A 24,343-nucleotide genomic window follows, 5' to 3' on the forward strand; every position below is an offset into this window, starting at 1 on the left:
TTTGCCTGGCAGCTCCATCCTCAGCACCCTTCCACCAATATACTCACTCTCTCGCCTCTGAACATGTCCAAACCATCGAAGTCTGCTCTCTCGAATCTTGTCTCCAAAACATCCAACTTTGGCTGTCCCTCTAATGAGCTCATTTCTAATCCTATCCAACCTGCTTACTCCGAGCGAGAACGTCAGTATCTTCATTTCTGCTACCTCAAGTTTTGCTTCCTGTTGTTTCTTCAGTGCCACCGTCTCTAATCCGTACATCATGGCCGGCCTCACCACTGTTTTGTAAACTTTGCCCTTCATCCTAGCAGAGGCTCTTCTGTCACATAACACACCAGACACCTTTCGCCAGCTGTTCCAACCTGCTTGGACCCGTTTCTTCACTTCCTTACCACACTCATCGTTGTTCTGGATTGTTGACCCAAAATATTTGAAGTCCTCCACCCTCGCTATCTCTTCTCCCTGTAGCCTCACTCTTCCCCCTCCACCATTCTCATTCACGCACATATATTCTGTTTTACTTCGGCTAATCTTCATTCCTCTCCTTTCCAGTGCATGTCTCCATCCTTCTAATTGCTCCTCTGCATGCTCCCTGCTTTCACTGCATATCACAATATCATCTGCGAACATCATGGTCCAAGGGGATTCCAGTCTAACCTCATCTGTCAGCCTATCCATTACCACTGCAAACAGGAAAGGGCTCAGAGCTGATCCCTGATGCAGTCCCACCTCCACCTTAAATTCTTCTGTCACACCTAAGGCACACCTCACCATTGTTTTGCTGCCATCATACATGTCCTGTACTATTTTAACATACTTCTCTGCCACACCAGACTTACGCATGCAGTACCACAGTTCCTCTCTTGGTACTCTGTCATAGGCTTTCTCTAGATCCACAAAGACACAATGTAGCTCCTTCTGACCTTCTCTGTACTTTTCCACTTGCATCCTCAAGGCAAATAATGCATCTGTGGTACTCTTTCTAGGCATGAAACCATACTGTTGCTCGCAGATACTTACTTCTGTCCTGAGTCTAGCCTCCACTACTCTTTCCCATAACTTCATTGTGTGGCTCATCAACTTTATTCCTCTATAGTTCCCACAGCTCTGAACATCCCCTTTGTTCTTAAAAATGGGAACTAGAAAACTTTTCCTCCATTCTTCAAGCATCTTTTCGCCCGCTAGTATTCTGTTGAATAAGTTGGTCAAAAACTCCACAGCCATCTCTCCAAATTGCTTCCATACCTCTCCCGGTATGTCATCAGGACCAACTGCCTTTCCATTTTTCATCCTTTGTAGTGCCTTTCTGACTTCCCCCTTAGTAAACATTGCCACTTCCTGGTCCTTCACACTTGCCTTTTCAACTCTTCCTTCTCTCTCGTTTTCTTCATTCATCAACTTCTCAAAAGTATTCTTTCCATCTATTTAGCACACTACTGGCACCAGTCAACACATTTCCATCTCTATCCTTAATCACCCTTACCTGCTGCACATCCTTCCCATCTCTATCCCTCTATCTGGCCAACCTGTAGAGATCCTTTTCTCCTTCTTTCGTGTCCAACCTGGTTTACATGTATTCATATGTCTCTTGTTCAGCCTTTGCCACCTCTACCTTTGCCCTACGTCGCCTCTCCTCAGTTCTCTCAGTGTCCCACTTCTTCTTCGCTAATCTCTTTCCTTGTATGACTCCCTGTATTTTGGGGTTCCACCACCAAGTCTCCTTCTCCCCTTTCCTACCAAAAGACACACCAAGTACTCTCCTGCCTGTCTCTCTGATTACCTTGGCTGTCGTAGTCCAGTCTTCCGGGAGCTTCTGCTGTCCATCGAGAGCCTGTCTCACCTCTTTCCAAAAGGTCGCACAACATTCTTCCTTTCTCAGCTTCCACCACGTGGTTCTCTGCTCTACCTTTGTCTTCTTAATCTTCCTACCCACCACCAGAGTCATCCTACACACCACCATCCTATGCTGTCGAGCTACACTCTCCCCTACCACTACTTTACAGTCAGTAATCTCCTTCAGATTACATCATCTGCACAAAATATAATCCACCTTCGTGCTTCTACCTCCGCTCTTGTAGGTCACTATATGTTCCTCCCTCATCTCGAAATAAGTGTTCACTACAGCCATCTCCATCCTTTTTGCAAAGTCCACAACCATCTGACCCTCAAAGTTCTTTTTTCTGGATGCCATACTTACCCATCACTTCTTCATCGCCCCTGTTTCCTTTACCAATATGTCCATTACAATCTGCAACAATCACAACTCTCTCGCTGTCTGGGATGCTCAGAACTACTTCATCTAGTTCCTTCCAGAATTTCTCTTTCAACTCTAGGTCACATCCTAGCTATGGGGCATAGCCGCTAACCACATTATACATAACGCCCTCAATTTCAAATTTTAGTCTCATCACTCGATCTGATACTCTTTTCACCTCCGAGACATTCTTAGCTAGCTCTTCCTTTAAAATAACCCTTACTCCATTTCTCTTCCCATCTACTCCGTGGTAGAATAATTTAAACCCTGCTCCTAAACTTCTAGCCTTACATCCTTTCCAGCTGCTCTCTTGGATGCACAGAATATCAACCTTTCTCCAAATCATCATGTCAACCAACGCCTGAGCTTTTCCTGTCATAGTCCCAACATTCAAAGTCCCTACACTCAGTTGTAGGCTCTGTGCATTCCTCTTTTTCTTCTGACGATGGATCCGGTTTCCTCCTCTTCTTTGTCTTCGACCCACAGTAGCTGAATTTCCACCGACGCCCTGCAGGTTAGCAGTGCTGGGGGCGGGCGTTGTTAACCCGGGCCACGACTGTGGGATTCTTTAGATGAACGCTCATATTTGTTTGGCACAGTTTTTATGCCGGATGCCCTTCCTGACGCAACCCTCTGCATTTATCCGGGCTTGGGACCGGTCTACAGATTGCACTGGTTTGTGCCCCCATAGGGTGGCATTATTAGCAACATTATAACGATGTTCTTTAAAACAATTTGCAGAATATGGTTTTCTCTTCAATGGCATTTTTTGTTCAGTCCGTCTCAGTTGTTGTAAGATACAGATACACGGGCCTAGAGCACCCTCTTACCTTTGTCAGTATGAAAATAATCGATAAGCAACTCTAAAAATGGATGGATGGATGTAATAATGTGTTAATAATTTCAAATATAAGTTGCTCTGGAGAATAAGTCGCACCCCCAGCCAAACTATGAAAAAAAACTGCGACTTATCATCCGAAAAATATGGTACTTCCAATAAAAGCATGCTTTTGTAATTGATTTGGTATGACTGTTGAAAGTCAGGTCGATCAGAACACCAAGGTCCACAGTATATATACATATAAGGGTAGGCTCCAGCACTTCCGTGACCCTTGTGAGAATAAGTGGCTCAGATAATGGATGGATAGCTACACACACGCACACACCTAAATGTTGCAGACAAAAAAAAAAAAGATGACCTGGCCACCTCGATATAGGTACCAAAATTTCAACAGTGATGCACAAAATAAAAAAGAGACTCAAAGAACGGCCATGCCAGGAATAGTTCTTTATGTTCTCCATTGGGTGTGTATAGTTTTTTAGATACAGATCAAATTATGCCACAGCATATTTTTATTCATGGAAATGTATTCCTATGCCTGTTGGGACCCATTGTAGTTATAAATGTGTGAATACATTTTAAAAAGAAAGAAAAATAAAAGCACAGAAATGGGGTTTGCATTAAATGTCTTTTTTTTAAAACGTCTTGCTGTCCAAATTTGTTTTAATTACTAAAACACTTGAAAATTCTAATTTCAGGCTCCATTGAACCAAAAAGACCACTCACTAGCATACAGATACCTTTCTTTAATTTTAATTACCTGCACCTTTGTCAGATTTCTTATTAGTAGCCTGCTTAAAAATACAGAAGTACACAAAGCCTTTTTTATGTGTATTATTAATTAGAAAGGACCTTCCAAGTGCAAGTATACCCAGTAGGATTTTGTGCCAGTTTTACTAAAAACAGAAACAGCTTTTCTTGTAAAATGGATGATTACAGTTTTATATTAACTTCAAGTTTCTGTTAGTGGATTGGTACCCAGGTGTGTTGCAGTGTGACTCGGAATAGCGCTATGCGAACTAAACCATTACAAGGAAAAATCTTAATTGTATCATCATTCAGAATTTGTGTATGATAAAAAACTAATATAGCCATTTCATCTATTGTCCTTCTCCCTGAAGAGAAAAAGAAAGAGGCACCTGCGAGTCAGCAGCCTGTTATAACGCTACAAATGTGTTCCTTTATTTGTACTTTTCCACCTTTTTTTTTAACCAATTGTTGTTTATTTTGCATCATGCTTTTTCTTCCCAGGAAAGCCAGAGGCGAGATTTAAACCCCGATCCTCATACCCGTGAGGCAGATGTACTAACCGCTTCAATAATAGTTATGTGTGTATATAATATACACTACATTCAAAAAATGAATGTTTGGATTTGAGGATGAACCTAAAATGCATTAGAAACTTTAAAATTTAACTTAATTTGACCTTTTCTACACATTTAAATCTTGTCCAACAGGTAATGTTTACTATTTGCTCAACTTTGCTTTCTAGCAAGGACCAGGATGTTCAACGGGTTTGATCTATAACTTGATATAGATTATACACATCGCATATGTATATGTTTCTGTGGTGAAGAAAAAACTATTGACAGTCACTGTAAAAATATGCTCCTTTGATAAACCACTTTCATTTAGTTTCAGCAGCATCAAGAAACAATTTTTGTTTGATTCTAAATCTGAGACTTTTTTTGCAGTTATAACATAAATGCAACAATGCCGTAATCCTAGGAACATTTACAGGATATTGCGATTTAAATATATTCAGGAAGCACCCTGGGTAACTGTCAAAACAAACTTCCAAAAACCTTCCATTTCAAGATGGCATTGTTTTGGTATTAACGGTATTTCACTTCGTGACTTGCTGCCTACAGGCTTTATTGGAGGGCGGGGGGCGGGGGGAGAAATGTATTGAGCAGAGAAAAGATCAAACTCGATTGAGGCTGATGAAAGGACACGGCAAAAGATTACAGTAACTGAAAGAGCAAATGAAACAAGACAGGAAGCGAAAGTAGAAAGACAAGAGAGGAGCAGGCGATGCATCTCAAGTGAACGTTCTCATGTCAGCGAGCCAACTGAAGAAAAACATGACGCGTAATCATATCGCGGGGGTACACACTGGCCTCGGGCAGGCGTTATGAAAAGGTCAGGTGAGTAAGGGAGTGGTGCCGCCGCTAAGACAATGAATTGAGGTGGAGGGTTGCTTTATAGACAGGCTTTTCTAATACTTAATCACAGAAATTGTGACATGCATTCAGTTTAGTTATCACCAAGAAGTCGAGTTGGATTCAGTTCAGATTGTTTTTTAAATTTTTTTTATTGTCAAAAGCGAAAGTACAACTTGTTGACAATCCTGATTTCACTGTGGAAACTTCTAGGACTTGAACTTCAAGCGTGCACAGCGTTTGGTACATTATTAAAGTAAACTTAAAGATCAAATTGATTTGAAACCACAATAGACGACAAAATCAATCATTTTTATTTTTTAAATCACTTTTTCCTAGTCTCTTGTTTTTGGCTGAACCAAATACAGTCGTTAAAAAAACCTGAAACAATGACTCATAAGGTCATAAGTATTACATTGTTACTAATTGCTATATTTGCTGACACTATTGATGTTGACATTGAGATGGTGAGTCTATGATTATTTACCATTTATGAGTCATTATAAGTTATTTTTTTTTTGCAATCGAGTGTTTTGCCAGAGACTTTATGACCCCTATGGCTACCTAGTCAGGCACATACGGTGTAAGAAAATGGCCATGTAAATCAATAACTATTAGGTATGTGAACATATTTTTATTTAATAATCTATTATATCCACAGTTTACGGCCATGTCAGATCTCGGAAGCTAAGCGGGTTTGGCTCTGGTTAGTACTTGGATGGGAGACCGCCTCAGAATCCCGGGTGCTGTAAGCTTCTCTCCCCAACCAAATTCAGAGGGGTTGCGTCAAGAAGGGCATCCGGCGTAAAATGTGGCAAACAAAATATGCGTTCATCTAAGATGACACGTTGCCGAATGGGATAAGCCGAAATGAGAAGACGATTCGCAAATTTGTCACACAATGTAGAGAAAGGACAAGAGAGCTGGGATTATGGTGACAGTGTTCGCAACAAATGATAAGATAGTTATAGTTAAAAGACTCCCTCCCCCTAAAAGCAACTCCTGCCCGCTTATCCTCACTAGGGTCATTGGCGTGCTGGAGCCTATTTCAGCTGACTCTGGGCGAGAGGTGGGGTACACGGACCTGATCGTCAAATCAATCTCAGCGGACACGTAAACAAATTCCCACTCACATTCACACCATTGGGCAATTTAGAGTTGTCAATTGTCCCAGCATCCATGTGTTTGGAATGTGGGAGGAAACTGGAGTACCTGGGGAAAACCCACCCAGGCACGTTGAGAATACGCAAACTCCACACAGGTTAGGGGGCGGGATTTGAACCACGGTCCTCCAAACTGGAAAGCATATTTCCTCACCTGTCGTCCACCATCCTGCCTGTCCCATTATTTAAAAAAACAATAATAAAAATAAATCAAATGGAAAAGAAATCAGGGTAAAACATTTCACCCAACAATTCTTAATATCATCGACAAATTAAGAAATTAAGTGATTTTGAATTAGAGTCCAGTGCCAGGCTGTGAATTTTGGACATGAGCCTTCGCTGACTGCTGTAAACAAATGAAAACAATTTCATGGATACATTCTGATTATAGGTGAGGGCTTGTGATAATGTTTAGGCCAGCACAGCAGGGTTTGAAGCCCCCGGGGGGTACGCCCCCGGGAGAATCCCTCACTGCACTGGTGCGCTGGGGTTATTGAGTGTTTGGAGGGCAGAGAAAGGGATGCTGACAATCAAGCTGCGATTGTCCTTCGCAGCAAACCCGACAATTTTCAGGGCGCCTGCTACCATTTGAATATGCGCAGTGTGAATCAGTGAGTGCGGAATACAAAATTATGCAAATGCAAGAAATCCGTAGCTTGTTTGTAACTACAGATATTGTTGACCCGGGGGTAAGTTTTGCATCTGAACTTGTTGTTCAATTTTTTTCATCTACGTGTCACGCTGATGGGACATTGAAATCAGTCAATTCCGAAAATGACAATCACATTTAGACTCAGAAAACCCCAATTCAATTACGTATCATTTTGTAATGATTTGTGTCTCTAAAAATATTCACAAATAATTACTTTTATAAAAAGATATACCAACTTAAGACTGGGCTTTGAGTTTATGAAAAGGCGAAATCTCTAAAGTTTGTCAATTTTACACATACTTATATCACAAATGATATACAGTACACATGTGTTTGAAGCCCAAAATCACCAAATGTTTTTTTTTTTTTCCTGTTTTTCTGTTCTGTTTTAGGGATCTTGGCTTATCTGATAATCTGCCTGTTTTTTTGACAAACACAATTTGGATTATAAATAAACATGACATCTCTTGTATCCAATCCAACAACACTCTACTGAGTCATAAAGTTATATTATGCCATGTTTTGGGGCTGAAATTGAAATTAAAAAAAAATGTGAAATGAAAACTGTTACTTCCGTCTATATTCGTGTAGAAGGGGGAAAAAATGACCATGATGTCCAAGGTCAATTCCAATGAAGTTGGGACATTGTTAAACAAATAAAAACAGATTACAATGATTTGAAAATCATGTTCAACTTATATTTAATTACATACACTACAACGACAAAATATTCAACGTTCAAACTGACTGACTTGTTTGTTTTCATCAAATAATCATTAACTTTGAATTTTATGGCTGCCAGCTAACAGATGGCCAAAAAAAAGTTAGTGTATTCATTTAAATGTGATTGAACAGGATCTGCAAATCATTGTATTCTGTCTTTATTTAACACAATGTCCCAACATCATTGGAATTGGGTTTGCAATTCTGATGTCAATTTAGTAACATTGATTTGTGTTTTTAATTTACAGAAATCTTCTGGATAAAGACACATTCTCCAAGTCAGATCCATGTGAGTGTTTGAGTTCAATTTTTCTGTCAGTGACTTCATTCTTTCAAATCCTTCTTGACTTTATTTTGTTCTTTACTGATCCATTTTTTAAAGATCAGTTTTCCCGCTATGATTTGGGAAATCCTTGTTTGTTTCTCCCTGACTCCCATGACACTTAATTCACTGACTGTACTGGAGTTATATCCTCTAAAAACAGAAGCATACACGCACGCACACACACACAAACACACACACAAACACACACACACACACACACATTGATTTAGCATTTTGAGGCACGCTACTTGTGTGTGTTGACTGATTTTTTTTCCTCCCTCTGTGTCTTTTATCCCCGACTCTGCTGATTTTTGTACTGCTACAGTGTGTGTCCTCTATACACAAGGCGTGGAAACCAAACAATGGAGAGAGGTTAGTGGATTTATGTACTTTTTAAACTGCAAAAATACAGTGAAAACTCAGCAGAGTGACCCCAAAGCCTTGCAACCTTGCAATTACATACAGTAATTACATTTCTGGTAATTTTTTTTCCTCCTCTTAAGACACAAATAATGTCTAAAGTCACCTGAGCCGTCAGTGTAGGCCTGGACTTTCTGTTTGTCTTTGTCCGTCTGTCTGTCTCTAACTGTATTATATATATATATATTAGTCTTACATACTCAACTCCACTTTTAACTTAGTAGGAGAGCCTCAAACAAATTACAAGAAAACACTTATTTGAATCTTACAATAATCATATGAATCGATTACACTTGTGTTGTGCTTTTTCAAAGGAGTGCAAAGTACTTGACAACTGCACACACTAGTTATTCATTCCACAGTCACACCCTAGCGGTGGTAACTGTAAGCTACGCACTTTTGTAGCCTCAGCTGCTCTGGGGGAGTCTGACAGAAGTGTGACTGCCATTCTGCGCCTACGCCCACCACCAAACATCCAACCACATTCCATCATGTTCAAAGTGGCTGAAGTGTCTTGCTTGCCCAGGGGCACAACGGTGACACGCGCTCAGGCAAAGACACAAACTGGCAAACTGTTGAAATCAGTCAATTAATCAAAGTTGATCTATTTGGCAAATTTCTTCCTAAAATGTAACACATATGCGAGTACAGTAAAACCTAACCTAGAATAACTTTAAAAAAGCAATAATGAGGGGGAAAAAAAGCAAAGAAAATTTGTGTTTTATTTTTACAAAAAGTAACATACAAAAACATTAACTCGTAACTCGAGTTAATGAAATCTTTGAAACAAAACAAAAATGCAGAAATGCTAACGGAACACAGCATTATTAAAGTTCACAAGAAAAAAGGAATGCAAAACTATCAACTATCAAATCTCTTCGGTGGGGGTGACTCACCCCTGGAAGTTCTTTTCTTTTCCCAAAGAACAAGATCTACGATCTAGTGTCACTTCTTTGGAGCCAAAGCACGTTGTGGGTCAGCTGATCGGGCCGCGTGCGTGATGTTATTTCCGGCTTTTTTCAGGGTGTTCGAATATTGGATTTTCGTTTGAAATCACAAGTAAAAAAATCTTGGAATTTTTGTTTGAAAACCGATTTGTCCGAGAACGGGGATGTACGAGAACTGAGTAGTCACTGTACTTCTATATTGATCACTAAAAAAAGCAGCAATCACATGTACAACCTAAATGACCAGATGACACTTGGCGAAATTGATTGAGAAGGCAGCGGCATAGGTGGTATGTGGAGCCGGGAGGATCGGTAAGTACATCATCACACCTTGTGACTAAAATGGGCCAATCATGAGAGATGGCTCTCACCACGCAACAGTTTTTTTAGAAGTGTGCGGGGCAAGCTACGCCCAAGCTACACAGAGGTGCCGCGCAGGGTAATATGTAGGTCACATGATGCAATGTGGCCGTTGTTGACTGCGGGAATATAAAGTGAGTGAGTGTGCAAAAAATAATAAAAGGAGAGAATACTGTCTCCCTGTTGATACTCTGGTCCTGAAAAAAAGCACTTGAAAACAGTGGTGGCACACCTGCAGAGCGTTGACCTCACAGTTCTGAGGATCGGGGTTCAATCCCGGACCCGCCTGTGTGGAGTTTGCAGGATTTCCCCCAGGCACTCCCAGTTTCCTCCCACATCCAAAAAACATGCATTCATTGGAGACTCTAAATTGCCCCTAGGTATGATTGTGGATGTGACTGTTGTCTGTCTCCATGTGCCTAGCGATTGGCTGGCAACCAGTTCAGGGTGTAGCCTGCCTCCTGCCCGTTGACAGGTGAGATAGACTCCAGCACTCCCGTGACCTTTGTGAGGATAAGCGGCAAAGAAAATGGATGACTTTATTTCTCTCTCTCTCTCTCTCTCTCTCTCTCTCTCTCTGCATATCATATGTATTTATACCATCAGATGACCCTTATCCACCCGCTTACTGGGAACAGATTGGTGTGTGGGCTGACTTTCAGATGCTGCCGAAGGACTGTTTGCCATGTCTTTGTTAAACGGATACATAGAAGTGTATGCATTCTCTCAGTACATTTTAAAATTAGAATGTGCTCTTCTCATGAAAGCCAACAATCCCATCATCGACTAACATCATAATTATTGAGCCAAATGTTAACTCACTTGTGACACTATCGGTAATCACAATATCAACATTACAATTGCTCTCGTTTGCTTTGGCTCAATAAATGAAGCTTTGACCCATGTGAACTTCATCATTATATTCAGAACAAGGCAAAAATCTGTGAACGTTTTGTGATGGAAAAATTAAGTTTAAACTGTGTCCACGTCTGTTTATGTCAACTTCTGTATGCCTTTCCTGTTGTTATGTTACCATGACAACTTGTGGGTGTCCTGTGTTCCAAATGTACAGAGGGAAGCGGGAAAATTGCACCTCGCTGAGAGACTGACATATTTGTCCAGCCAATAGTAACAATGCGTTCTGAGAAAAACCTTGTAAGGTCTTGCACATAGTGTAAGTGTTATGAGTCGACTCTAATCCGGAAGAAGAAACCGTATAAAAGCGGGAACCACACCCCTCACAGGAGGGATGAGTGTTGGTACAGACCTTTGACTCTCTCACAAAATATATATCCTTCAATTGCAATTGTAATAAATCTCAAAATTTGACAAAGATTTTCATTGTCTTCACTTTCAATTGTTTTTACACCTCAAAGACCTTTTTTCCCCAAAAACATTTAACACAGGTCGGCAGTAATGGATATGCTGACAGATGAGGTTAGACTGGAATCCCCTTGGACTATGATAGGCTGGAATCCCCTTGGACTATGATGTTCGCAGATGATATTGTGATCTGCAGTGAAAGCAGGGAGCAGGAAAAGAAACAATTAGAAAGAGGGAGGCATGAAATGAAAAGGAGAGGAATGAAGATTAGCCAAAGTAAAACCGAATGTATGTGCATGAATGTGAGGGGCGGAGGAGGAGCAGTGAAGCTCCAGGCAGAAGAGATAGCGAGGATGGATGACTTGAAATACTTGGGGTCAACAATACAGAGCAAAGGAGAGTGTGGTAAAGAAGTATAGAAATGGATCCAAGTGGGGTGGAAAAGTTGGCAGAAGGTGTTTAGGGTTCTATGTGACAGAAGAGTCTCCGCTAGGATGAAGGGCAAAGTTTATAAAACAGTGGTGAGGCCAACCATGATGTACGGATTAGAGACGGTGGCACTGAAGAGACTACAGGAAGCAGAACTGGAGGTAGCAGAACTGAAGATGCTGAGGTTCTCGTTTGGAATGAACAGGTTGGATAGGATTAGAAATGAGCTCATTAAAGGGACAGCCAAAGTTGGATGATTTGGAGACAAGGTTAGAGAGTGCAGACTTCAATGGTTTGGACATGTCCAGAGACAAGAAAGTGAGCATATTGGTAGAAGGGCCAAGCAAAAGAGCGAGAGGAAGTCCAAAGAAAAGGTTGATGGATGTTGTGAGGGAGGACAGTGGGTGTTAAAGTAGAAGATGCACGAGATAGCCTTAGATGTAAAAAGATGACACGCTGTGGCGACCCCTAATGGGACAAGCCGAAAGGAAAAGAAGAAGAAGAAGATGCATTTTCAAAGCTTTTAAGACAACTGCCAATCAACAACAATAACTACAATATTGTATATCTTTTTTAATCTGCATTGAATATAAACGCAATGCATTTAATGACACAGACTTTGAATACTGATTAGCCTCGTGCAGTATTTGTCAAAGTTAGCGCGTCTTCTCCAGAACAATGTAGACCATCAGGTTAGGAAAACAGATATGTGTGTGTGGACATGGCCAGGGTGTCAGTCAGTGACTCCCCGCCAGATTCTCATTAGCCAGGCCCAGCAGCCCAGCAGTATCTAATGAACTCTGGAGCTTGGCATTGTCTCTACACTCTGCAGGGAAATCACATTATGGAGCTCATCTTCGCCATCACCTGCCTCATCACGAGCATGTGCTCTGTGTCCCATCAACACCTCGGAGACGTTCGCAGCGTCTGGATGGCTCGGCTGCCGGCGACTCACCAGAGTAGATTAGTTCCTCGGTGGTTTGTCAGAAAAACAAATTTTGCTTTCAAATGGAAGTGCAAAAAAATATTTGGGTGAGTCACCTGTTAATCATAATTACGGCGGAAGCAATAACTTAATTTGTTGGAGTTGATCATGTTGTTTTTGCACAACTTCTTGTCATCTATTCTGACATTTCGCCTCAGATTTTAATTGGATGTTCCAATTTAAGTTTGATGGGAATACGCAGAGTCATTAAAACAGTCGAATGAATCACTGACATTAATAGTGGCCAACATTTGTGTTAAACTCACATCGGCATTGAATCTTTTTGTGTGGAATACAAATTGACTGTCAAGCCAATTAAGGATCCAGTTAATATGCATTTGGCAGCAATTAAAATTAACCCTGCAAAATAATAATTAATAGTATTAAAAATGTTGACATCCTCATAAATCTGTCGCATATCATTAGGTGAAAGTGTCTTCTCTTTACATTTAAAAACATAACAAAAGGTTCAAGTCAGGTTCAAATACTTCCTTTGGATCCAAGAAAACAAATTGTAAAGAATGTGTTAAATGATGGACAGGTTGCATATTCCTTTCTTGGCTTGTTGTCCAAATGTTTTCTGGAAAAGGAAAGGTTAGCGTACACATCCACTTACATACCCCGCCCTCCACATTGTGGAAAAAGATCCATGCATCCATGCACATCTGCTCTGAATGCTCAAATTGCAAAAGATTGCTTTGCGCCTATTATTCTAGCTGGAATGCTTGTCAGATATTTGACTCAAACTGATGTGTACTCGAGATTTGACAATGTGACGATGGGCAGGGGACAGAGGACAAAATTGTGTGTATTGAACCAGGACTGCAGTCTTTGCTATAACACCAAAAAATGAATAAAAACGAGATTAGACATACAGTTTGCATGCCAAGTGATTGATGATTCAGAGGGAAGTGAATATAATATAATCCTATTCCGACAAAAATCACATGCCAACACTCTAGTAATTTCAGTTTAACCATTTGAACTGGGCCACAAACCCGCCAAATGAGGCTATGCGTGTTTTAGAATGGTAGGTCCTCCAAGAAACCTAATTTTCTTGATTTGTTACGCAAAATGAGACTAGGAATAATAAGGGTTGAGTCACTAAGCAAACTTGGTTGAATATCAGTGAATCTAGTTGGCCCTGGGTGCAAATCTACTGCTCAACTGTGTACTTTGTCCCTCATAAGCACTCTAAAAACTCTTGCAAAATCTCCTGATACTAAAGTTATGAACTACTTTTCTACATATTTACTTACTTTTTATTTGGCCCAGTAATAATGATCAATGTGTGTATTTAATTCTGATTTCGTATTGTCGAGTGACCCATATCTGATGTCACTGTTTTTAATCACTTCCTAGTTTCCAAAGTGGAACTAAGCAACCACACTGTCTGTATTTCATTGTTGCAATATGGAAGTAAACAATACAACAGAATGATAAACATTAAATGTTACGCACTTAGTGGGCCATTACTTACTCCATATTGTTTTTGTTTTTAATTTTTATACTTGTAGCTGGCATGACCCAACTGCCCACCATTGTTTTGATTAATGGTCTCTCCACATCTCGTGCATCATATTTACAACCTATTGTTTTGAGTTGTGTGTGCGCTTTTGCAGTAATTTCTGTTTAGCATGGGTGTTTTTGTTATTTGTCATGGGTATGTGCAGGTCTCTGCACAGACATTTGTGGGGGCAGTGCTCAAACTGAAAGGTCACCCACTGCCAAAGTTATTCCTGGAGTTCAGAAAAAAAATGACCATATTTGGATTTTGTTTATTTCTATTAATTATTCCTGCAGTTCAGAAAAAAATGGATCACATTTGGATTGTATTTATTTCTTTTGATTTTATCAACACAGTCAATAATATAACTATTAACACAGGAGGTGAAGGGTAGCTACACTTTCCACTATTAGTTAACCAGAACCTTCTATACATTAATATTTTAGAGAAGTGAAGTAAAAATACCAAAGCATCAATGTCATACACCGTATAAATTCTCCCAAGGACTGAAACACGGCAAATTCCTGTCAGTTATCGAAACAGTGGGTGGAATTGATGAGATGGAAGGTATTTTTTTATTATTTTTAAATCTCAATGTATGATAATATTGATGATTGAACCTAAAAGAGTACTTTTTCCCCCACTTGTGGTCTATGTGTATATGTGGGTATGTGGCTTGGGTAGATACATGCGTATTCTGTTCATCAGAGTATACCCCTGGCGTCAGGTTCGCATTGACAGGATAAATGTCTTCCTGTTGCTACAGTCTCAATGGGAGATGATTGATTAAAATCTGATTTCTCTCCTCATCATATATGCTTATTTCAAACCATCTGAGGATGTCTGTGGTAATCACTTTTCCCCACCTTGACTGTGATTATCTGAACAGAGCAAAATGAACATGTACAAAGAGTGGACACACAAACTAATTTGAAATTTGGCTAATGTATTGTACAGCACTTTTGTTTCTGATTATCATTAAAATGGGCTGAAAAGAAATCATTCCAACCATGGCAAGAAAACTCCGCCACACACAAAATCCATGAACAATTCCAATTCGGGACGATTTAAAACATGCCTGCATTTATGTCCTTGATATAACTGAATTTGGTTGACTGATGCCTCATATGCTGTGTCTCTTTTCTGTAGCCTTTTCATGATGTTTGACACATTGACAGGAGATTCTCACTAATTAGGAAGCCTCAATAACAATTTTTCTCCTCCTCTCCTATCCGACTCTGTTTTTTTTTCTGTATTTTTCACTTTCTCTTCCCCACACCCCTTAATTCTCTTTGCAAGTAGTCTGTCTGGCCCTTTATCTTTCCTCTTTCCCTCTGGGGTGTTCAAGAGAGACTTATCCCGCTGTAATTAATGTGGGAGAGGTTTAGGATCAGGAATCCCAGAAACATACCCCTGGTTTCCTTTTGGGAAAGCGTGACTCTCTGGCAACCAAGGTACAGTACAGTGAAGAAGTAATTCACTAATTATTAATTCTTCTAATTATTATTAGAAGTATTTGAACACCCTGCTATATTGCAAGTTCTCCCACTCAGAAATCATGGTGCGGTCTGAAATTTTCATCATACACACAGATCCACGCAAATCTTCTGTAGATCAGACAGGTTTCTGGGCTGTTGCTGAGAAACACGGAGTTTCAGCTCCCTCCAAAGATTTTCTATTGGGTTTAGGTCTGGAGACTGGCTAGGACACGCCAGAACCTTGATATGCTTCTTACGGAGCTTCTTACGGTGATATCTTACATGGGACTCCACTCTAATAGAGATTGACTGTTGTGTTTAGCTTCTTCCGTTTTCTAATGATTGCTCCAACAGTGGACCTTTTTTCATCAAGCTGCTTGGCAATTTCTCCATAGCCCTTTCAAGCCGTGTGGAGTTGTACAATTTTGTCTCTGGTGTCTTGGGACAGCTCTTTGGTCTTGGCCATGTTACAAGTTTGAGTCTCATTGATTGTATGGGGTGGACAGGTGTCTTTATGCAGCTAACGACCTCACACAGGTGCGTCTGATTCAGGATAATACATGGAACTTTTATAGGCAGACTAACAGGTCTTTGAAGCTCAGTGATTTCCAACATTTATAGAGCCAAGGCACATATTTTACAATTGAAAGATCCCACAGCACACCAACAAAAGTAAATGTCACCAAAAATTGATCAATTAATGTACTTTCTGCCATCTAATAGAAGAGGATTTTTTTTGTTCTGTCTGTCATTGTGTCTCACTGGCATAAATAGATGAATAAAGATACATTATTTCTTGGAGTAAATGTTTTTTTTTTTTTTTTAACAATTACATAAAATTGGAAAACTTCCCACAGCACACCTGAAGAGCGCTCACTGCACACTAATGTACCCCGGCACACTGTTTGGGAATCACTGTTGTAGCAGATAGACAGGTGTTCAAATACTTATTTGCAGCTGTATCACACAAATAATTTGTTAAAAAAATCATACATTGTGATTTCTGGATTTTTCTTTTTAGACTATCTTTCTCACAATGGACATGCACCGACGATGGAAATTTCAGACTCCTCCATGATTTCTATGTGGGAGAACTTACAGTATAGTAGGGTGTTCAAATACTTATTTTCTTCACTGTATATGGATAGATTTGACAAGGGAGAAGATCCCAAATGAAACCATGTTAGGGTTTCGAACCCTCTGGCGGGAATAGCTTTGTGGACTTTCAAGTCTAAGGTCATGGGTTGAGTCCACACCAAGGTTTGGCAAATGCGCTACTATACCATCAATGACAATGAGTAAAACAAGTAAAATAAAATAATAATGATCTGTCTTTCTCAATTTGCAGTTTGGCAGGACCGAAGTGATAGACAATACCCTGAACCCAGATTTTGTTCGGAAGTACATCTTGGACTACTTTTTCGAAGAAAAGCAGAGCCTTCGGTTTGACTTGTGAGTCTGTTTCCATTTTAAATAGCAACATTGCTTTCTCCTTTTTAAACAATGATCCTGAAGTCAGAAGGAGGGACTGGCTTCATTCAGCATCCTGTCTTGCACTTTCTATGACTCTGATCAATTTTCCTGTCAATTGCCCTTTTGGCCTCATGGCTCTTGGGAGCCCATTGCGTGAAATCCAAATACAAAAGGTTACATTCATCAGTGGTGGCCAGAGGCTGTAAACGTGACGAAAACATGCATGCTGTCCAATTGTGCTTGATAAATGTGTAGATGAACATAATAATTAGTGAATCGCTTATGCACCATTTCACTCACTTTCATTGCTTTTTACTTACCGGAATATGCAAATTAGATCGGCACACCGCTCATGATTATGGATGAAGAAAAAGGGCCTGACTGAACTCCAATTACGTTGCCCACTGATCATAACACTTGGGAAGTGGCTGAGGCCATGTTTTGCATTGATATTGGACCATAGTGTATTTGTGTTTCTATTCTGAAAGCTAATTTATCCCATTTGATTTCAGTCTCCATCCATCTATCTATTTCCTACACCGCTTATCCTCACTAGGGTCACATGTGTGCTAAACCCTATCCCAGGGATCTTTGGGAGAGAGGTGGGGTACACCTCCATTGCTGTCACCAGCCAATCGCAGGGCACATATGAACAAATAGCCATTCACACATATGGACAATTCAATAACTGAGTCAAATGTGCTAAGCAGTTGACCCGATTTTGAAGTTCCAATATCTACATTTTTACCCATGACAAGTAGCTTGACAGAACAATAATTCAATGTGTGATCATGGTACAGTACATTCAAAATAAATTTGATATATTGGTTGGTTGTTGGTTGGGCATTGCTCAACCACTGATTTATACCATTTATTACAACTCTCCCAAGAGGAAGTAGAAATGGTAAACCAGTCTATCGACATCATAAAATACTATTTACAGTACAAGCATTTTTTCAAAGTGACATCTTAAATGTCATAATTGTCCTACAAAAGGAAAATGTTAACTGACATGTACCCTGCCTCTCGCCCAAAGATAGCTGGGATAGGCTCCAGCAAACCTGTGACCCTAGTGAGGATAAGCGATGCAGAAAATGGATGGACGGTTAGATTGATGGATGACATAAGCTATTACAGTGTGTTCTCCACCACAACTTTAATGATGACTTACAGATTTTGTGCCAGATATGCACTGGGATATCGCATTTCTGCTTAGAAAAAAAAAACCAAAAGGAAGAATCATCTTTATTAGCGTTAGTTCACAACTTGCATGCGAATGGAATTCGTCCTCTGCTTTTAAACCATCACAGTAACGAACATGCAAAGGACACAATGACGCAGAGCTTGAGTGATGCATCGTCATCGTCATCATTTTCCCGTCCATCCCGTCTCGACCATCACTGGTCCCCTTCTGTGGTGGCGTAACCAAAGAATGTCACAAAGTCTAAAAAAAAGCAAAAGATTCTTGTGGAGTTAATTATTACAATTGTGTTATGTAGAAATGGCCATTTTGCCTTTGGGTTTCATTTCAGGTATGATGTTGACTCCAAAAGTCCAGACTTGTCCAAACATGTGAGTGCACATTGTTTTATATTATATTTACGTTCTACTTGACACCACAGATAAGTGCAGACCAGTTTTGGCTAAATTCTAAATTGTTAAATGTTAACTTGATGCATGAGACAAAATAAAGCAATGCATGTTAGTTTAAAGTGTGACTTTGAGCTAAGCAGCCTCTTTATCTGTGGTGTTTCCAATTAGAAGCTGTCTGTTGCCTGCTGCTACTGGATGGAATAAAGCAAACCCTTTCTAGTGCTTGGCCTGTAAGAATATCATCCGAATACAAAATGTTCTTTTTTTTTTCTTTTCTTCATCTTATAAACAGTTTTATAAGCATATACCATTTTGAATTGAATTTGTTTTTCAGTTCAAAGTGAGTCGGAAGGACACTTCAACAATTTCCCATTGTTCAATGTACAGTAGGAGGGCTTCACAAGACCCTTTTCACAGTGACTTCAGACCACTACATTTTCAATACTTCGAAAATATGTACTTCTTATATTGTATATCGTCATATCTTGTATAATGCACACCCCCAAAGTTGACCTTAAAATTCTAGAAAACATTTCAACCTATACATAATGCATTTTTACAGTGCATGATTTTGCTTCTACCCATTTGGTGAAAACATGAAATATTATCTGTATTTTGCTCTTCTTTTCCAAAGAATTATTTTGACATTAGGCACTTTATTTTACGTTAAAAAAAAAAAAAATACAAAAAAAAAATACAAAAAAAATATATATATATATATATATATATATATATATATATATATAGATATATACAGATATTTTTTTAAACTCTGCCTGGGTATGTAAACTTAGGAGCACCATAGTACATCTATGCAGTAATATGCAAATTGTAATGAACGTGCAAGCCACACTTTTTGCATAACCTCTAGATCACTGGTGTCAAACTCAAGACCTGGGAGACAGATCTGGCCTACCACGTAATTTTATGTGGCCCGTGAAGGCTAATCATGTTTGTCAACTTCCATGATTGTTGTCTGAAGTCTGTACAAAAATGTCAAATTGTCACATCATAAATGATAACATTAAGATATTGCAAGCATTTTTGGGTTACCAAACATCATAAATAGTTGAAAACACCTTACCCTTGATTTCCAAGTCCAAAAATAGTTCATAAATATATGTAAATATGATAAGGCGAGGCGGCATGGTGGGGCTGCTGGAAAGTGTTGGCCTCACAGTTCTGAGGTCCCGGGTGCGATCCCTGACCCGCCTGTGTGGAGTTTGAATGCTCTCCCAGTGTTTGCGTGGGTTTCCTCCAGGCACTCCGGTTTGGGTGGGTGTGATTGTGAGTGCAACTGTTGTCTGTCTCCATGTGCCCTGTGATTGGCTGGCAACCAGTTCAGGGTGTACCCTCCCTCCTGCCTGTTGACAGCTGGGATAGGATCCAGCACGCCCCGCGACCCTTGTGAGGATAAGCGGCAAAGAAAATGGATGGATGGATGATAAGGTGAAAGGTTTTTATAATTTCAATCATAACGGCCCTGTGTGGGAAACCATGAACACAACAAAATGTGGCCCACAACAAAAATGTGTTTGACACCCCTGCTCTAGAAGGTGGCATACATTTATAAAATATGAAAGTCTTTTTCCATTTTTGTCAGGTACCTATGTATAATGCGCAGTAATGACTTAATTTTTTTTTCAGGGAAGTTGGAAATGCACAATAAGATATTGATATAGATGATACGAGAAATTACAGTAATATGTGGAGTAGGAAAACACACCGTTTGAGCGGTGAGCCAGCTGACAGATTTTCCAACCAGGTCTTTGGGGTGTTTGCCCTCATCAATTGTTTAATTAAAAAAAAATTAGTTCTGACTATTCGGCTCCATGGCTATGAAAAACTTGTAAACTTTGGGTGTCTGAAATATTTAACCAAATGAGCCAAGCCTAGCCATTCTCTCATCATGGAGTTGAGTGAATACTTTATACAATACTTAATCACAAACACTCAAATGTGTTCTTTATTGTTGCAGAATATGAAAATCTCATAAAAGGACTCAGAGTTTCACTTTCTACAATAGTGAATATGTCAAATACAGGTCGCAAACATGAAATCATTCCAGGAAGAAACCCTAAGGGACTGACAGTGAAAGTGTCTATTAGCCAATGCTTTTCACCATTTGTTTCTCTTTTACCTCAAAATCCCAAATTCAGGAATGTTTAATTACAGTTGTTTTTTTTTTTTTTTTGTATATATAACAGAAGTGAAAACTATGGTGACTGAAAGCATTGAGAATTTTTTTTTTTAAATGTTCATCTGATGGTTATTGGATGTATTTGGATTAACAGGGTTTGCATTTTTCCCCATCATTAGCATTGACTTTTTGGAATATTATGGCTCGGCATGTTGTCTTCCCATTCTTACGTCGTCAAGTTGAGCATCATTGTTAGTAGCACTTGATTCTGGTTAAGTGTCATGTTATATGGTATATGATGGGCCTATATTGTTGTTGTTGTTGTTGTCACTGTTGTTATTGTTGTTGCTGCTGCTGGCCAACCTTTCTGGAAGCCTGCAGAACTCAACGTAGGTGCTAGCATCGCTTTCACATCCGACACTGCATGGCTGCTGTCTCTCATTGGCTCAGGAGGAAGGGCAGTGTCTAAACGGCACTCCAGTCAATCTGTGCAATCTTTCAATGTGCTTGTGGTTTTGAAAGGTTCCACGTTGGCTGCATGATAGTAGAACAAGATTCAGTCATGACACAGTTTGTTTGCTCACACTTGGGTTGACAAGACTTTCACTGCATCTCAACACACCAAAGAAGCCTCATGCTGTTGCTCTTTCCCAAGGCACCATAAGGAGCTCTTTGTTCTGGATTGTTCAACACCTTTGTTCAAAACAAAGTGTTGAGATATACAGTACTGGGCAAAATTCGCAAGCCACTACCAGTTTAATTTTTAATGGCCTTTTTATAGCATTCATCTTGGCAGAATTTTGTTGAGTGAGGATCTGAGTGAAAAGATGGATACAATGTTTTCTTTTGGGTTTTTTCCCCCCACTGCTTGAGTCACTATATCATCAACAAACCTGTCCACAATCCCCAAAGTCACACATGGTACAGCTAGTATGATCATTCTCCATGAAGCAGGAAGTAGCATGCTAACTCATGAACAGATGGTCAAAAACCCCGTAAATAGAACACTGACTTTTATTAACACTTTTGTTGTTGGTGGATGTCTGTGTTCTGCCAAGTGGTGTAAACCTTTAATTTAAAATTGGTATCGAATGAGAGCAGATCTGGCATTTGTCTGCCTGTGGCACAGCATCCTGCAATTAGATATTTTAGATGAGGACATCAGTCCCATCTTATTGGTGCAACATACTGAATACTAAATATCCATTTCCAAGGCAGGAAAAGTGAGTGTCAGATATTAAACTTCACATCTGATTTTAATATTTAAAAACACCCTTCTACACAGGCATTGTTGCACCTTTGCGATGGCTTTGACTGGTATTACCTTGTAATCCAGAAAGTCCTGTTCGCCTCTACATTTGGCATCTGTCATTTTTCCACAGAAAAAATGACTGACAATGTTGTCATTTAAACGCAATGCGAAAACAGTATATGCACAGTACTTTAGAGTATGTACTACTAGCTACGTGGTCATCAATCATCTTCCTTGTCATTAGCACTATGTGTTCAATCTCATCCCTCTAATGTTATCAGTTATCATCCACAGCTCACTGCAGTGTGCTACTGTGCGACACACCTCAACTTTGTATCTAACAAAAGACGCCAAGTCAGCAAATCTGCAGTTCAAATAATGAAACACTCAAAGACGTGCTTCACCCATATGGCCAAGAATACAAATGTATTCCCTACGTTTTGAACTGATTTGAATTTGAGGCCCTAAGAAAGTTTGATTTGATCTGATCTGCAATTTAACTTTTGCAGGTGTGTCCACAGTAGAAAGAGGACAGCAGGAATATTCCTGCTGGTCTAACGTCAGTTTTAAAATGTTCTTTGTTGTTGTTGTTGTTGTTGTTGTTGCGGAACCTCACAACACCAACCTGCTTAATTTTCTCCCTCTTTTGCTTTCGTGCATTCTCAGGACTTTTTGGGTCAGATGTTCTGTACTCTTGGAGAGATTGTCGGATCACAAGCCAGTCGACTGGAAAAACCTCTTGGGTGAGTGATCTTATTCAGCTAATTTAACCCATTTATCCGAAAATACACTGTAACGCCATCAAAAGACATACTGTAGGCCAGACAAGGCTTGACCGCGTCATCAAAAGATGTCGTCTGTACACTATATATTTGTTCATTTGAGGGCTACATTTGGAGAAAAGAAACCACCTAAACTGTTTAAAGTCCTTAGCTTGTAGCTTTTATCGTAATTAAATGATTGTGTTAATTTGATATCCTTCTCTCTCTTGATACATTCATTATAAGTTAAACCTAAAAGCTAATTGGAATTGAATACGGCATTTAATTTGACAAGAACATGTTACACAGAAAACAACATTGTGTATCTACAAAGCAGCGCTGAACGGAGACACAAACGGTGACCACCGAAGTGGGCTTACTTGGCAGCACGAACGGGAATTATTTTTGCAACTTTTATGTAAAAAATCACTATTTGCCAACATTTATGGCTTTGCTTGTTTTGAAAGGGATTTAGTTTTTATTTGTGCCAAATAGTATATTTTAGGACGAGCTGCAGCGACGCGATAATGTGAGTACGTGCCAAATGTTATTTTTGTGGCTGCCTTGAATAATATTGAGAAAGAATACAAAAAATGCTTCATTGGCCTGAAAAGCCGTGGGATTTCAACTCTGTATGGCAAATTGTGCTGTTGTAAAGGCACATTTGATTGAAAAGACCAGTCAGGTATCATAAGTTATCATAGAGCGGATGATTGTTTCCGCCATGCCATAAATCCTGACACCCCAAAAATGAATTCATTTAATGCAGGTGGAACTTCTAAGATCAAACAATCCATTTCAGGATGATGGTAAACCTCCTTCTTCTGATTTAGAAGACATTTTTCCCATATGAAACACAATGTTTGAGCCATGGTAACATATCCACTTAAAGCCTCCAGCGGCTGGAATACAGTGCCCTGCCCATACGCTGGCTGCCAAGTTTGAAGTTTTATTTTGTTTCTCTCGCGTCTTCGCTATGTGACGTGCGAGCACTCGCAACCAACAATGAGATGCTGTGAAGTGGCCACGCCGGTCCAAAGCACTGGTCCATATGCTGGCTGTCAATTCTCAAAACTTTTTTTTGTGCTGGCTGTCCCTCCTTTTTTCTGTGACTTGTGCATGCCTATAGCTGATAACGAGATATTCTAAAGTGAAGTTTACGCATCGCTAGCTGGCTAACTATAATCTTACTGTATAACTGAGGTGAATAAAGGCACTAAAGATATTATAAGGTGAAGGAGGAGTAACCCATACCTGACTCCAAAGTACCTTTCAAATACGTGCAAAAAAAAAAAAAAATCTGGAAAACTGAACCAAAATGAGGACTGGATTTTCCAGACAATAAGGCATTACTTTTTTAGGTGTCATGTGCCTTGCGGCATATTTAAAAAAGCGCCTAAAATATTGTTGTTGTTTTTTTGTCGCTAGTGGCTATAATTTTAAAAGTGCAAAAAAAGAAAATTAACAAAATGTGACAAAACATAGCTGTTTCCTAGAATGCACTTAGGTTTGGACATGCACAGTAGCCTTCAATGTGTCGAAGAAGAAGACTACTTTT

At 39.7% G+C, this 24,343-nt stretch overlaps 1 protein-coding gene across 2 annotated transcripts in view; it reads left to right on the top strand.

Annotated features, from left to right (window-relative positions):
* The window catches only part of cpne5b (copine Vb), a 116,926-nt gene that overhangs the window by 20,908 nt on the left and 71,675 nt on the right, over positions 1-24,343 (top strand). For both annotated transcript variants that reach the window (XM_061832777.1, XM_061832778.1), the window contains exons 2-6: positions 8,041-8,081; positions 8,443-8,489; positions 16,915-17,018; positions 18,572-18,611; positions 22,691-22,767. In XM_061832777.1, the coding sequence (XP_061688761.1) occupies positions 8,041-8,081; positions 8,443-8,489; positions 16,915-17,018; positions 18,572-18,611; positions 22,691-22,767 (309 nt within the window). The remainder of the gene's footprint in view (positions 1-8,040; positions 8,082-8,442; positions 8,490-16,914; positions 17,019-18,571; positions 18,612-22,690; positions 22,768-24,343) is intronic.

The sequence above is a fragment of the Syngnathoides biaculeatus genome, chromosome 10, assembly GCF_019802595.1.
Source record: "Syngnathoides biaculeatus isolate LvHL_M chromosome 10, ASM1980259v1, whole genome shotgun sequence".
NCBI lineage: Eukaryota > Metazoa > Chordata > Actinopteri > Syngnathiformes > Syngnathidae > Syngnathoides > Syngnathoides biaculeatus.